This window comes from Halichoerus grypus, chromosome 7, assembly GCF_964656455.1.
Source record: "Halichoerus grypus chromosome 7, mHalGry1.hap1.1, whole genome shotgun sequence".
Lineage (NCBI taxonomy): Eukaryota > Metazoa > Chordata > Mammalia > Carnivora > Phocidae > Halichoerus > Halichoerus grypus.
Window position 1 is genome coordinate 13,937,803 of NC_135718.1, and position 14,322 is coordinate 13,952,124.

The 14,322-nt window shown below is 42.3% G+C and overlaps 1 protein-coding gene across 5 annotated transcripts in view; it reads left to right on the forward strand.

Annotated features, from left to right (window-relative positions):
• Window positions 1-14,322, forward strand: part of SHTN1 (shootin 1) — a 97,771-nt gene that overhangs the window by 58,338 nt on the left and 25,111 nt on the right. For all 5 annotated transcript variants that reach the window (XM_036096295.2, XM_036096293.2, XM_036096306.2 and 2 more), the window contains 3 exons: window positions 3,010-3,092; window positions 9,447-9,556; window positions 12,700-12,753. In XM_036096295.2, coding sequence (XP_035952188.1) covers window positions 3,010-3,092; window positions 9,447-9,556; window positions 12,700-12,753 — 247 coding nt within the window. The remainder of the gene's footprint in view (window positions 1-3,009; window positions 3,093-9,446; window positions 9,557-12,699; window positions 12,754-14,322) is intronic.

Consider the following 14,322-nt stretch of genomic DNA (forward strand, 5'->3'; position numbering starts at 1 on the left):
ATGGGTTTATTCTAAGGAATTAGTTCCCATGATTATGGACTCTGGCAAGTTGCAGGGTGAGTCAAAAAGCTGGAGCCCAAGGAGAGCCTATGGTGTGGTCTCAGTCTGCTGGTCAGCAGGCTCCAGACCCAGGAAGACGCAGTGTTTCAAGTCTGGAAGCAGGGAAAAGCAGATGTCCTAATTTCAAGGTAGTCAGGCAGGAGGAATTCTGTTTTACTTAGGGAAGGGTCATCCTTTTGTTTTATTCAGGCCTTCCACTGATTGTGTGAGGCCCACCCACATTAGGGAGTAGTCTGCTTTACTCAGGCTACCAATTTAAATGTTAATCTTACCCAAAACCCTCACAGAAATACCCAGAATAATGTTGGACCACATATCTGAGTATCCCATGACCCAGCCAGGCTGACTTATAACATTAACCATCACAGTGGCATGAGAAACACTGATTAAAGAATTTCAAGGTAAATATTTTCCACCAAACTGTGCCGTCTTTGGGGGCTCTTGCTTGAAGCTTTTACGCATTCAGTTGAACTGACTGTGAAATGGGGCAATTTTAGCCAGAGGTTGGATTATAGGTCCCAGATGTCTTATCCTGATCTTCTCATCTGTCCTGTGAGACCTGCTTTATTGTAATCTAAGCCCCATCTCGACAGAGGGCTCTTTTTAAAAATATTACAGATGATTTTCCTCTGGGCACCATAGGAGGCTCCAGCTTATACTTTAATTCCGAACAGTGGAAGTTAGCACTTCCTCTCATCTATTTAGGTGGTTTACGGTGATGAACATCGATTTTGACGTCATTTATGTAAACATATACAAATATTCCAAGCAGTACAAATATCTTCCTGCTTTGTAATCTTGAAAATTTCAGAGTCAGCGGTGGGTTCACTGCAGAGTGTTGGGAGAGGATAAGATGAGGCCGTGCCTGGGTTGAACCCTGTCCAAGCCCCACGCTACCGTGGGATGTTAGCTTGTAGACATTGAGTAGTCCTGCCTTGAGTGATGGAGTGGGGAACATGCACAAATAAAGTTTGCATGATTTCATTTCTCCCAACTTCAGGAATAAAATATGCTTGTTGGTAGGTTCTAGAAACCTCACAGGGTAGAGCTGAGTGTAGTGCTTTCTTTTTCCTGTGCTTTGCGAGAGATTGTTCAGTATATTTGGGAATTTTAAGAAAAGGCAGTTAGAGAGGGGAATAATAATAGATCTCAAGGCAGAAGTAAGAAATTAAAAAAAAAAATCTAAAAATTATGGTGATTAAGAAACACGGAATTGTTCTGTCCTCAGCCAGGTATTGCCGTGTGCATCCAGGTGCCCCTTTTTCCAGATGTAGCATTGTGCCTTCCCAGCTTGGCTTCCTCATGACTGTATTTTGTCAAATCCGGTTTACCACACCGAGAATATTTATAATGAACGTTTTTATAATATAGTTCAAGAATCCTTGGTTCATTTGTTTTTTTTGTAAACTTTTTTGAGGAGAGACTGATAACATATATGTAGGAACATACAGCAACTTACATACAGTTTAAAAGTAGTATGAAGTGAACATCATGTGTTCACCATCCAAATCAAGAAATAAAAATACTGGTAGCCTGTTTTTAAAGAAACAAATTTTGCCTACATATAGATCCCTGGACTCCTATGAATATGCATATTTTTCTTCTAACTATATAATTGGAATTTTACTGTATTCATTTGGGTCTTGTTCTTTTTACTCTATGTTATTTTGTAAGGTTCATCCATGTTCTGTTGGGTAGCTGAAGTTCATCCATATTCATGGATACATAATCTATTTTATAAACGTCTGAAAGTGTGTTTATCCATTGTACATTTGAGTTATTACCAGTTCAGGGAAGTTCTGGAAATTCTACACAAACATTCTGGCAAATGAATCCTGGTGCACAAGGGCTTGCATTTCTGTAAGACAGACAGAAGACAGAAGTGAAATCCCTGGCTCCCAGGATGTGTGTGTCTTCAGCTCCCCTGGATAAGGCCAGACAGGTTTTCCAAAGTGGCACCATCGGCTCATCTACCATCTTCAGTTTGAAGTTCATCCACTGTCTTCTTGTTATTCCACAGACCTACGGACACTTGATATTATCAGACTTGCAATTTCTTGCCTGTTTGATGATGATTGTGTAGTAATATCTCAATGTGGGCTTCATTTGTGTTTTTCTAGTAGCTAGTGAAGTCAAGCACTCTTTTTGGTACATGTTTTGGAGATTTGGACTACTCTTTTATGGAGTTTCAAGGCTTTTGTCCATTTTTTCTGTTGGTTGTATGCTTTTTCTTGTTGATCTTTGAGTTTCTTTTTATTCTTTTTTTAAGTTTTTTTTTTTTTTAATTTTTTTAAGTTAAGTAGTTTCTACACCCAACGTGGGGCTGAAATTCACGACTCTGAGATCAAGAGTCACATGCTCCTCTGACTTCTTTTTATTCTTTATGGTGTCTTTTAATATGTGGAGGTCTTAAAATTTTAATGTGGTCAAATTTTTCATGATTTGGATTTTGTACAGATTTTGTAAACATGGACCAGAGAGACTGTGGTCTAAATGTATTTTATCCCTTAAGTATCTGTTCTGTGTCACTCAGATTCAGATGTTTTATGCCCATATTTCACAGGTGAAAATATCCCCTAATTCTTTGATTTTTCCCTCTCCCTCAAAAGTATTACATAGATAGCTGTTTCTGAATTGTAGGTATGGATATTGGCTTTTTTTTTCTGTTTTACTTTGCCCAGTATTGTAATGGTAATTATAGTGGCTCCCTTCTTAGAGTAATGAGTTTGGTTCCACGCAGAAAGGGATGAGACCTCTTTCTCTTCATTAAAGTGCTGAAAAGTTCAATAATTTATTAAAAGTGGAAAGTAGACTCCTAAATTCTAGCTATCCATTTATGCACCTAGAGAAGAATTGGATTTTTACTGATTATTTTGAATCAGTACATTTTATTTCTTGAATCATCAGGTGTCCAGTAATCTCCTGTCGTTCTTTTTCTTTCTCCCAAAGATCCCTCATGTCCATGATCCGGAAGCGATCCCATCCCAGCGGCGGTGGTGCTAAGAAAGAAAAGGCAGCTCAACCAGAAACAAGTAATTTTCACCCCCTTTGGTTTACTTTCAGTGGTTTCATCCCAGGTTTTCAACAACACACATAGTCTTTGAGTTCTTTGACTGTGAACAGATTATCTGGGGAGAAATGTGAACCTAGCAGCTGATAAGAAGGAACAAGGTAACGGTCCCTGCCTTCGTGTGGCTCCTTGTCTACAGCAGATCACCTGTAATGTGCGGTCTGCTGGGATATGTCTTCTTTACAGGTTGAGGTTCTCTCCAGGAGGAGGTGTAAAGGAAAGAGAGGGAGTGATTCCAGGTGAGGGGTTTGGGGAAAGACTTTTTAGAGTTGATAGCAAGTGAACTGAGACTTGATCAAGCACCTGCAATGTACTGGTCTCGTGCTGCGTGCTGGAGACAGAAGACATAGAAGTGACATGAGAGGGGGAGGCAGGAAGTAAATAAGGATGATTACCTGGAGGAAGAGCACACGTTTCTAAGAGAGGAAGGAGAGGGACTGCTGGTATCAGGAAGAGATGCTTAAGCCGAGTAGTTTGGATTTAGGAAGTCAGGATGGGGGTATTCAGAATAAAAGTAGTTCCCATAGAGGGGCAACCGAATCAAAGGTCCAGAGTGGGGAAGGAGCTTGGCACATTAGGAAACTGAACAGAGGTTGGTATTTACTGGAACATGGGGTGCAAGAGAGGAAGTCTGAGCCAGATTCTGAACGCTGCGGTCAAGATTTTGAAATGTATCCTAAGGGCAGGAGAAGTTTTAAGTAGGGGTGTGACATGGTGAGGTTTGTCTTTTTAAAGCAATCACACTGTTTGCAGGGAGAGGACAGGGAGCAGACTGCAGAGGAATGAGAGAGGATGGGGGTGGCTGTCCGTCATTCAGATACACATTGCTCAGACGAGGGTGGTAGCAGTGGAGACAGAAAAAAGTGGATAAATCCAGGAGCAGCTCTGGGAGGTGCAATTCACAGGAGTCTGACTCGCTGGAGAGGGGAGAAGTTGAGGATAACGTGAACTGATGGAAGTGGAGGGAGGCTTTACACTGAGCAGAGGCATTGGCAGCCAGGAGTAGGGCTGGCTCACAGAGCTGCGGGTAGACCAGTAGAACCCACATTCAACTCAACATGTTTGCTCAGCACCTGTTAGTTACAAAGCATGGCGGATTTGCCTGGTTCAAGCCCAGTCTGGTGTGGACTTCTTGGCCCCCTTTCCCTGCCCCAGGTTCATCGATCCGGTCCAGCCACTTTCCTACCACTGGCAGGGTGACGTTCTCAGATCGATGTCCCACGTCCTGTGACATTGCTGTGTTCTCACTGCATCACAATAGAGTCCAAACCCTGTAGGCTGCTTAGCGGTGGTTTTCTGATGTTACTTCAGCCTCAGTTCTGTACGTCTGCTCTACCTTGTGGCTGGACCATGACCTCAAAGCCCCCTGTGCACTTGCTCTGTGTGTCCTCATTCCAGAATTGCTCTGCTGCCTTTCCTCTGCTCAGAGCTTTCCCAGGCAGGGGGCTCTGATTCCACGGCTCCTGTGTAGGTTCCAGGCTCTGCCCTCCACTTCCTCTTGTTTCTGAGGGTTAGCTCCTTAGTATTGGCTCATTGCTGTGTGTTGCGGTAGCATTTTGCTTCAGATTTTATAATGTTCCATCCCCCCAGCCTCTGATGTGGTGTTTGGGGTTATTTCCACGTCTCTCCCCTGGAACCGATTGCAAGCTCTTTGAGGGCTTACTCCTGCCTGCAAGTGTCCCGCAGCTTGCATGCACCTTCAGTGAATCCAAGTTTAGACCTAGCCCTATCCTTCTTTGCCAGAAACTCGCAGCACCATTACAGATGAAAGCTAGTTGATCTCATCTGTATAAATTGACTTTTGGTGCCTGCCTCCTACAACCCTTTGGAACCTATTCCTCTCATAGTACTGCTGAAAGGGCCATTCTGCTTGTCACAAGGCGTTACAGGATTCAGAAGTCTTGTCTTTGGCGATTGGCAGGGTAGCCCTGAGCCTGTGTTACTGGCTATAAGCCTTCCTGACATTCTAATTAAACTTAAAATTTGTTTGTTTCAATCTTGTTTTGGGACAATTGGTAAAGCTTAGAGGGTCAGGAGGGCAGTCAAAATAAAATGATATCCCCTTCTAAGTAAATGACATTATTAGCTTGTCAACCTCGACAGCACCCTTAAGTTTTATTTTTTAATTTTTTTAAAGATTTTATTTATTTATTTGACAGAGAGATAGAGAGAGAGCACAAGTAGGCAGAGAGAGAGGGAGAAGCAGACTCTCCACTGAGCAGGGAGCCCGACGCAGGGCTCGATCCCAGGAACCTGGGATCATGACCTGAGCCGAAGGCAGCCGCTCAACCGACTGAGCCACCCAGGCGCCCCAGCACCCTTAAGTTTTAAAAAAAGTATTCTAAGCTTATTAACCCCAATGTTAGAAACCATATAGTTTTCCTTATGAAAGTGATGTTTCATTTACGATTCATGATATGGGGCAGTGTTCTCTCCCTCATTCCTGAGCTATTGGGTTGTTACCTGGGATATTTAAGTAGAGTTACTAGTACAGAAGTCACTCATGAGACTTGAAACTGAAGCCACCCTAAAACTATACCACCTTAAATGATATGGACCGTAGACAGACATGGTTGCAGCCTCTCTCTGTCTGGCAGGGTAGTTATTTATAGTGTCTTATTAACAGTTCACACTAAAAATAGTTGTTGAATGAATAAATCAACAATGATTAAATGCATGATGAATGAATGCAGAGCATCAAACATTGGGGTTGTCTGTGACACTTTAGAGTTTACATTTATAAGTAGGGACCAGTCTTGCTATCACAGTATTATTTTTTGTTAGCATCTTATGATGGCTTTCACTAGCCAGTTGGTATGCTTCTCAGAGCTGATGAATGAAGAAACTTTTATTGCTAGGGTATGGCTTTTAAAAAGTGTAATTGTAGGGGAAGGTCTGTGGAATATTTTAGACGTAGTTTTAAGGTCTAAATGTAAGAAATAATTAACAAATTTTAAACTAACAACTCTAATTTTGATAAACATGCATGTATTGGACAAGTTCTGAGATTTTAGAGATATGCTTGCTGTTTATCGAATATTTAGGTCATTAATATGTTGACATTTTCTTACCTCAGTTTGCTAACCTGCTGAGTGGGGATAATCATAATCCCTATTTCATAGGGTGGTTGTGAGAATTAATGAGTCTCCTAACATGTGAAGTATTTAGCTTAGTACCCAGCATATACTCAAATACTCAAAATGTTAGCTTAAAAAAAAAAGAAAAGAAAGGGTTCCAACCACCCTTTGAGGGGCAGAAGTCCTCATTCAGCAGGCTCTTGTGATCATTATAGTTAAGGAAATATCCTTAACTTTATGACCTTAGGTCAAATTCAAACTTACTCAACCATGATGTGTTCTTTAGAAATTTTGTACATCATGGTGGCATAAGATTCTTTTTAAACGCCTTTTTAAAAATGTTAATGAAAGAGAAAAGTAATCCTGTGGAACTTAGAAATTCATTTTCGTTTCTTCTAGGTAATAACAAAAGGCTTTATTGAGCAACAAGGTGATGGTTTTGTCTGTGGGTCTTTGAGGAACGAACTTACTTTTCAAGTGGGTCTTAAAATTTAAGCCTCAATTAATTACATGTAGCTTTCTGATCTAAGACTGACCTTGAAGCACTAACTCAAAGAACATTTGATTTGATTTTCCTGTGGCAGTTCAGTGACATTAGACCTGTTGTCTTCATTTGTCCCTTTTCTTTAATCTCCAATATCCTGCATATTTCCATTGTCCTTCTGATTACAGGCTTTTGTGAGACAATTACTAACTGCGTGATCGCAAAAAGAATTACAAAACATGCCATGAGCTCTCTGTAGGTGATCCTTGCAGATTTATTAGAACTGCTTAATAGTTTAGAAGTTCGCATAGATTGCTTTTTGCTAGTTCAAAAACAGGGTTGGTAAGAGCGAAAGCTTGTGTAGCTAACCTAGCATTGCCCTTGTATTGTGCCCATGTAGGGAATCTGATAAGAGTGATTTCTTTTCCTTAAGACCAATTAAGCCTTTACATTTGGAAAAGACTAAGAAATTAGAGCCTGGTTTATAATCTGTACACAATACAGATAGTGGTACTTCTCTGAATTATCACTATGATTCTGGCAAGCAAAAATAAGAAACTACTTTAAATTCCTGTTATGTTAGATGCTGCAGCAGATTTGAATGGTGTCGACCATAATTCTCCATCTGTCTGCCTTAATTAGTTTTTGTATGGTGCATTTAATTGGGTTTCAGTCCTTCCTTACAGAGCGCTAATCTGTTTGTCGGCCTTGTTCCTGTTGCCATGCAGCTCTTCTCAAGTCTCACTCAAAATGGCAGGCTTTCTGAAAAATCAAATGTTTTTTTTTTTTAGGATTTAAAAAAAAAATTCTCAGGAATGAATTCCATACCCTTACCATACCTGCACCTGGCAGATCTGGGTTTTATCTCCCCTGACTTTGAGTAGGGTCAGCACAAGCACCACGTTGTGCATAATAGGTATTCAGATATTGATTGAGTGAGTGAGTGATTGAGTGAGTGAATGAATGAATGAATATCTCTCCATAGTAATTTTCTTGTCTGTCTCCTTGTTGATGTTTGGGAGCCATCTGCAGAAGCTACCCAAGAAAATGCTACTTAAGGGCACAGAGTTGATCAACCCACAGTTTTGCTTTCTTTCATTTACTGGTGGGTGAGTTCTGACTTCGGTGCCATGTTTCCCACGTTGCCTGGCAAAAGATGCTTTCTTGCCATCTGGATCCGAAAAATGCTGTTTGGGTATTGAGAACTTTTCATTCCCCACCTTTCAATGGCCCATGAAGATGACAGGACCCTATCTGAAGTTAAGACTGTATCGGAAGACTTGGGTTGTACAGTGAGTACAGCAGTGATCCCATCACTGTGGTGTTGTCAAGGTGAGGATGGCGGGACCTTCTGGATTCTTCTGGTTGCTCCCTGAGGCATAACGTAAGAGGAATAGCTACTCAGTGTTAGCGTGAAGTCCACGTGGCAGAAAAAGAAGCCACGATGTCATAAGCCTCATTAGTGCAAAGCCTGACACTCCTGTCCCTTGGCTTGGGGACATTGTTGTGATGGCCTCCATTTAGAAACTGTCCTTTTGGACTTCAGCTATTTCTGCTCAAATAGCAAAAATATTAACAGCCATATAAAGCCAAAAGTTTAACAAGTCAGTCAGCAGGTGGATGCTTGCTGAGTGCCTACCATATGCCCCACATTGTGGAGTACGCTAAACGGCCTAAGAGGAAGGTCTTCATGAGGTATTTAAACTTAAATATATTGGTTGCAGTGAATGAGACGGATGTAAACATGAGATCTAGAATGGCATTAATGGTGATCAACGTTCCAGAAACGATTGAGGGCCTTTGGTCAAGCTGTTGTGCAGTAGACAGATTTCATTATTCTGATCAATAGCTTTAAGCCCATCTCAGCTACATTCATCTAATTCATGTATATTTCAACAGCATTATTGTTTTTGTGGCAAAATAGTGGCAAAGGTTAAACAATAGACAGTTGAAATTTTTTTAATCAAATTTAATTACTTAATTGCAATCATTTTTGGGTGTATGTTTTCTTTTAACATTGACAATTTAAAAAGACTTGAAAAAGGTTTACTTAAATGTTTCCTTCCATTGTGATTCGTAAACAAAAGATGGCAATTTAAAAATAGATTTCACGTATCTGCTGTTCATCTTCTGTCTGTGTATTTCTTCCAACATGTTAACAGATCTTTTTTATCTTTTATTTTCAAATGGGCTTTTTGATAGTTATTCCTTCTTTGGGATGATTTCTTTGACATAGGATGTTATAAAAACATCTCTGAGGCAAAGACGAATGAATATTTGGGGTTAGGTAGAAAGCTGGAGAAATTCAGGTCTATCATTATGCTGACAAATGGAACCGAATCCACTTTAATTGTTTAACAGAGATGAGCCAATATTGATTTCCAGGCTACAAATTAGAGCTTAAATTTTATGACTCTAATTTTTATTTTTATTTTATTTTATTTTATTTAAGTGGAGCCCAACATGGAGCTTGAACTCAGGACCTGAGCTGAGATTAAGAGTAGGACGCTTCACCGACTGAGCCACCTAGGCACCCCTGTAACTGTAATTTTTAAAAAAAACAGGTCTTTTATTAAAAGATTCTTTTGATAAAAAAAATTGTGGCTACCTGGTAGCTGTTAACCTCAGTAAATTGTTTTGTGATGTCTTACGATTCTGTCTGAAAAGCGGCTGTGCTTAATTACAAAGTGCATCGGAATAGAAAGTAGCTGTTTTCTTGTAACATAAGATGATTTCTGTGTGTGTTCTTTGATAGCTGAAGAAGTCACGGATCTGAAGAGGCAAGCAGTTGAAGAGATGATGGATAGAATTAAAAAGGGAGTTCATCTTAGACCCGTTAATCAGACAGCTAGACCGAAGGCAAAGGTATGGAATGACTAAATGTTGCCCCTCCTGTGATGCTTCCTTTTTCAAGTGTAAAAGTTTGAAATTTGATGAAAGCGACATCAGGGCTGACTGTGAAATCTTAGGATAAGGCTAATGTGTCATAAAAGCCTCTACTCTTATACAGGCATGTTTCAGGACTCCTGTTTGAGCCGCAGTTAACCTAAATCCCTATAGAAAGAAAGTCCCGCTGTTGCAGGTGCTGTCCTCTGCTTGATACGAACTGCTACACCGAACAAATAATGATCATACCCTTTCTTTTCTTTAATTCCTTTTGTGTAATTCAACAAGTATGGATTGAGTATCTCCTGTGTGCCTGGTACTGTATTAGGCCCTGGGGATAAAGCAGGAAACAAAAGAGGCAACAAATCCTTGCCCTTCCTGAGGCTTCTGTTTCCGTGTGAGGGGAGGGGGGCCGGGTGGGCAGGTGGCATCGCATGATAGTGTCAGAACGGACTTAAGACAACTTTTGAAAAATAGTGAGGTTCGTATGATCTCATTAATTTTACAAACCTGGTCCAGGCCACTTCAAGGAGAACGTTTTGTATATATACATCATCAGCTGCCGCGTCAGTGAGCACCAAGATCTAGCGAAGCGCCTAGAGCCTAGTTCTCCCTTATCTCATAGGTGTGTCGCATTGAAATAGACCAACAATAGGGTTTTTGATATTTGTCTTGAAAAATGGTTTTTTTTGTTTGTTTTCTCCCTGTCTTAAAGCCTCAACGGATGGGTCCTCTTTCTTCTTTTTCTGAACCAAACTTTAATGTTCTTTCTTACTCTCATGGATGCTCCTCTTCACCTGCTTCAGGGGCCCCAAGTATCATGACTATTAAGTACAAATTTTGCTGGACTTTAAAAGTCACCACTTGGTCACCGGCAGGCGAGGTGGCCGGGCAGGGCAGGAGTTGTCGTGGGCGGGGGCTGCCCGTGGAAAGGGGGTTGGAAAGAGGGAAAGAATACCCAACTGCAAGAGTAGATTGATGTACAGTGAAATGGAAACTCTCGCGGCCGCATGGAGTGCTGGTCGGCGCGAGTGCTCAGAGAGCAGTTTTCCAGGTGAGGGACGGAGCGCCCTCAGTCTGGCCCGCGTGTTGTCGGTGTCGGGCGCCTGAAGCTCACTGCTGATGGAGCTGGGGCCAGACGCTACCCCCCTCACTCCCCCGCATCCCAGGCTCTTCTCTCCCCAGAATGGGCAGAGTGCCGGCCCTCTCCCACTCACAGGGTTGTTGTCAGGCTCAAGTGGACAATAGTGTGAGAACACTTAAAAACGGGGGATCTCAGTGGAATCTTTGACGTGAATACATTTTTAAGACTCTCGTGTCACAACTGTTTCGGAATGAATCAGCCAAACCAACAGACTAGAGAAAAATGCAACGTCATGGAGAAGCAAAATTAGTTTAGAGAGAAAAGTGTTGAAAACCTGTTAAATCCTAAGCGATCAGTGTTCTGTATGTACTTTCCTTTTCAGAGGATCACTTTGTCCTTCTTCCTTCTTGCCATGACTCTTCCAACCGTTACACGTTATTTAATGTCAGTTCAGAGCTGGAGAACAGCTGAACAAGGAGCAGTGGACGCCTGGGTGTTTCACGGGTAACCATGCAACCATGTAGAGGTAGTGCTGAATGACCCGCTCAGTAACCTTGGAACAAGTGTCACTGCATGCGCTACCAGACTCCCCGGCACGGGACGGCGGTGCTTTCCTGCCGAGGTCACAGGCTCCGGCCTGTAGGAGGCGCCTGCAGTCCGGAGGCGGTGGTGTGGTGGCACTGAGTGGCCTGGAGCCTGGGCGCTTGCTCAAATGTCACAGCTCGTCCCCCGCACAGCGTACCTGCACAAGTCAGGCCTGCCTGGAGAACACTAATTTAACCGCATATTTTCTAAATTCCTGGATGTCGTCGTGGCTACTGTTGTGGTTGAAATTAGTGTCTTGGAGCTGTGGACTGGCACCTGTGACGGGCGCAGATGGCACGTGTGTTTCCCAGAAAGCGTAGACTATGAAAGTGGAATGTCTCCGTCCAGTTTGTACCTGAGCAGCAAATCTCTCTCCCTCTCCATCCCCCTCTGTCTCTGCCTCTGTCTCTCTCTTGCTCCCTTTCTCCCTCTTTCTCTCATGTCCATTAAAAAAAAAATGGGAACGGGATCTTATTCTTTTATTAGCTTTTGAGAGGAAAGGGTTATAGGTCGCTACTGATCACTTCCCATCTCTCGATGAGAGAGAAATTAGCTTTACCTCTTCCAGGAATGAGAGGCCAGGGAGTTCCCTGCAGGTTCTCTCTCCATCTATGTCCTTTGTGAAAGGAGGTGGTACGGGGGAGATCAGAGGTCTTTGAGAACCTCGTGCTAGATTTTTCCTCCACTAAGTTAGCCGAGGGATCCATAGAGACTCTCAGGTATCGTGGGGTAGGCGAGTATTCCCCAGAACTTCATTTCAAGTTATTTTGTTCATGGCATAGCCAGACGCCAGATTCCAACTGGGCTTGTCATCAAGACTCAAACACAACCTTTCTCAAGGTGTACCTTTCCTCACAAGTAAGACGGAGGGATTGCACTGTGCGCCCTCTGAGGCCTCTCTTACTGCTTCGGTGGCCAGTGATGCTAACATTCTCCTGTGAAGCCAGGCTCTTTGCTGACCCCTGCTCCTGACTCAGTGCTGTTGTGAAATTCCTGAAACCAGACGCGCCAGTCCCCTGGAGCTACCGGAGCTGAGAGAGGTTTCTGCCCGGTCGCTTGCCACCTGCCCCGTGCTGCTGCCTCCCCTCCCGCTCCTCGCTCGCGGGCGCCAGGCCAGCCATGCTTATTGTAAAAAGTTGTGAATATTTGAAATTGAATCCTTGAAGTCTGGTGTTTACCAAACCTTTTCTCTGTATGATGATGATAACAAGAAGTGACAAAATGGCATTTAGAAGATGGGAGCTTGAGTCCTCTTGCTTTGACTACTTCCCCTAATTTTCTGTATTGCCGCTACTTAGGAGCGCTAACCTGTCTAATCTTTTTTCCTAACTGTAAGACATAGACCTGATTTTTTAAAAAAATAGTCACTAGAAGCTGCCAATACTTTGCCATGTAAATATCTCTGTTTAGTATTATTAGTATTATTAATTGTGATTTCTTTTTAAAATTGTAGCCAGAATCTTCAAAAGGCTCTGAGAGTGCCGTGAATGAGCTCAAAGGCATACTGGTAAGAATGGATCTCGGTTTTATTATTTAGTTTATGGGAAACTGAAAGGAGAATATTTTTAAATCTATTTTTATGAATAATTGGTTTTGATAGGTTTTATTTTTGTTCACAATAATCCTCAATTCTTTGGGTAGTTCCTCTTGATTGTGCCATGGACTCCTCCATCGGGTATGTCAATATGTGTTACGCATCAATACTCTGCTGTTCCTATTCTAGAAGAATGGTTACACTTTCACAAAATTCGTTATTTCCTGTTCTTGCCCTCCAGTCCTTGCCTGACAGCTTCAAGACAGAGTGACCAGATCTGAGGATGAGGGCGTGCTTGGCCAGAATGGAAACACAGTAGAGTATATTACACGGATAGTGCTTGATTTGGGGGCGCAAAAGTAGAGCTCTTGGTGCCAAAATGTCAATCTGAGCTCCTACCCAAATATGTTAGTATCAGGAGTCAGGGTCACAGTCTGCTTCTCTTCATAGTTTAAAAAATTATTTGATGATAAATTGGAGAATAAGATAAAAGTCCCTGTCTTTATGTTACTGATTTCATTTTCTTTTTTCTTTTTTTTTTTAAAGATTTATTCATTTATTTTAGAGAGAGGGAGCGAGCATGGGGAGGGGGAGGAGCAGAGGGAGAAGGAGAGAGAGAGAATGTCAAGCATGCTCCCTGCTGAGCACGGAACGCAAGGTGGGGCTCCATCTCACGGCCCTGAGATCACGGACCAGAGCCAAAACTAAGAGTCGGGTGCTCAACCGACGGCACCAGCCAGGCGCCCCATTACTCATTTCATTTTCTAAAGGTAACTCCTGTCCGTTGCAGAACAGGCCTAATGCCCGTCTCCAGCTATTTTTTCTCCTTGCAAACTATGAGCTTTTGCCAACAGAATGAGTGGGTCCTGGCCTGTCCGACAGTTGCCGTCAGAGACAAATGCCTCACTTAGAAAATGTTTCAGGTACTAAGAGCTCTAGTCTCAGATCCTGTTACGGTCTCAATACCAGTTATTATGCACAGTAAGTCACCAAATGTGGGGGCGGAGGTACAGAACTAGTATCCTCGTGTTTGTTGTTACGGTGTTAATTATGCATTGCATGTAGACATCCACATAATTGTGGTAAACAAAATTATTTTCATCAAGCATGAAACAGCAGACTGAACTCAGAATGGCTTAATTAGTTTGCTTTAGGTTTAGGTGAGTGGAATTAGTCCTAAAGAGAGGTATAGCCTGGCTCACAGTGGTGGTCCACCTACGGAATAAAGGATGATGACCATTGAAAAAGTATGTGGTTATTATCTAATGGATTCTTTGAAGAGAAAACCTTGTTATCCAGTGAGAACTCCCTATGCGGGGTTCTTTCGTCATCTGCACATCAGGATGCTAATTCCTCTTCATGAAGATGCCCCAGAGTAGAGTTCTGATCATTAGTGAAAGAGTACACTGAGGTTGACTATTTAAAATTAGGCTTACTTGAACAGTCGGACATCTGTCTAAGATACAGATGATACTTGATTAGCCAAGATATCCCACTCCCTGATAATGCTGGATGGTAACAAGTTTACTGAATTATAGTGTT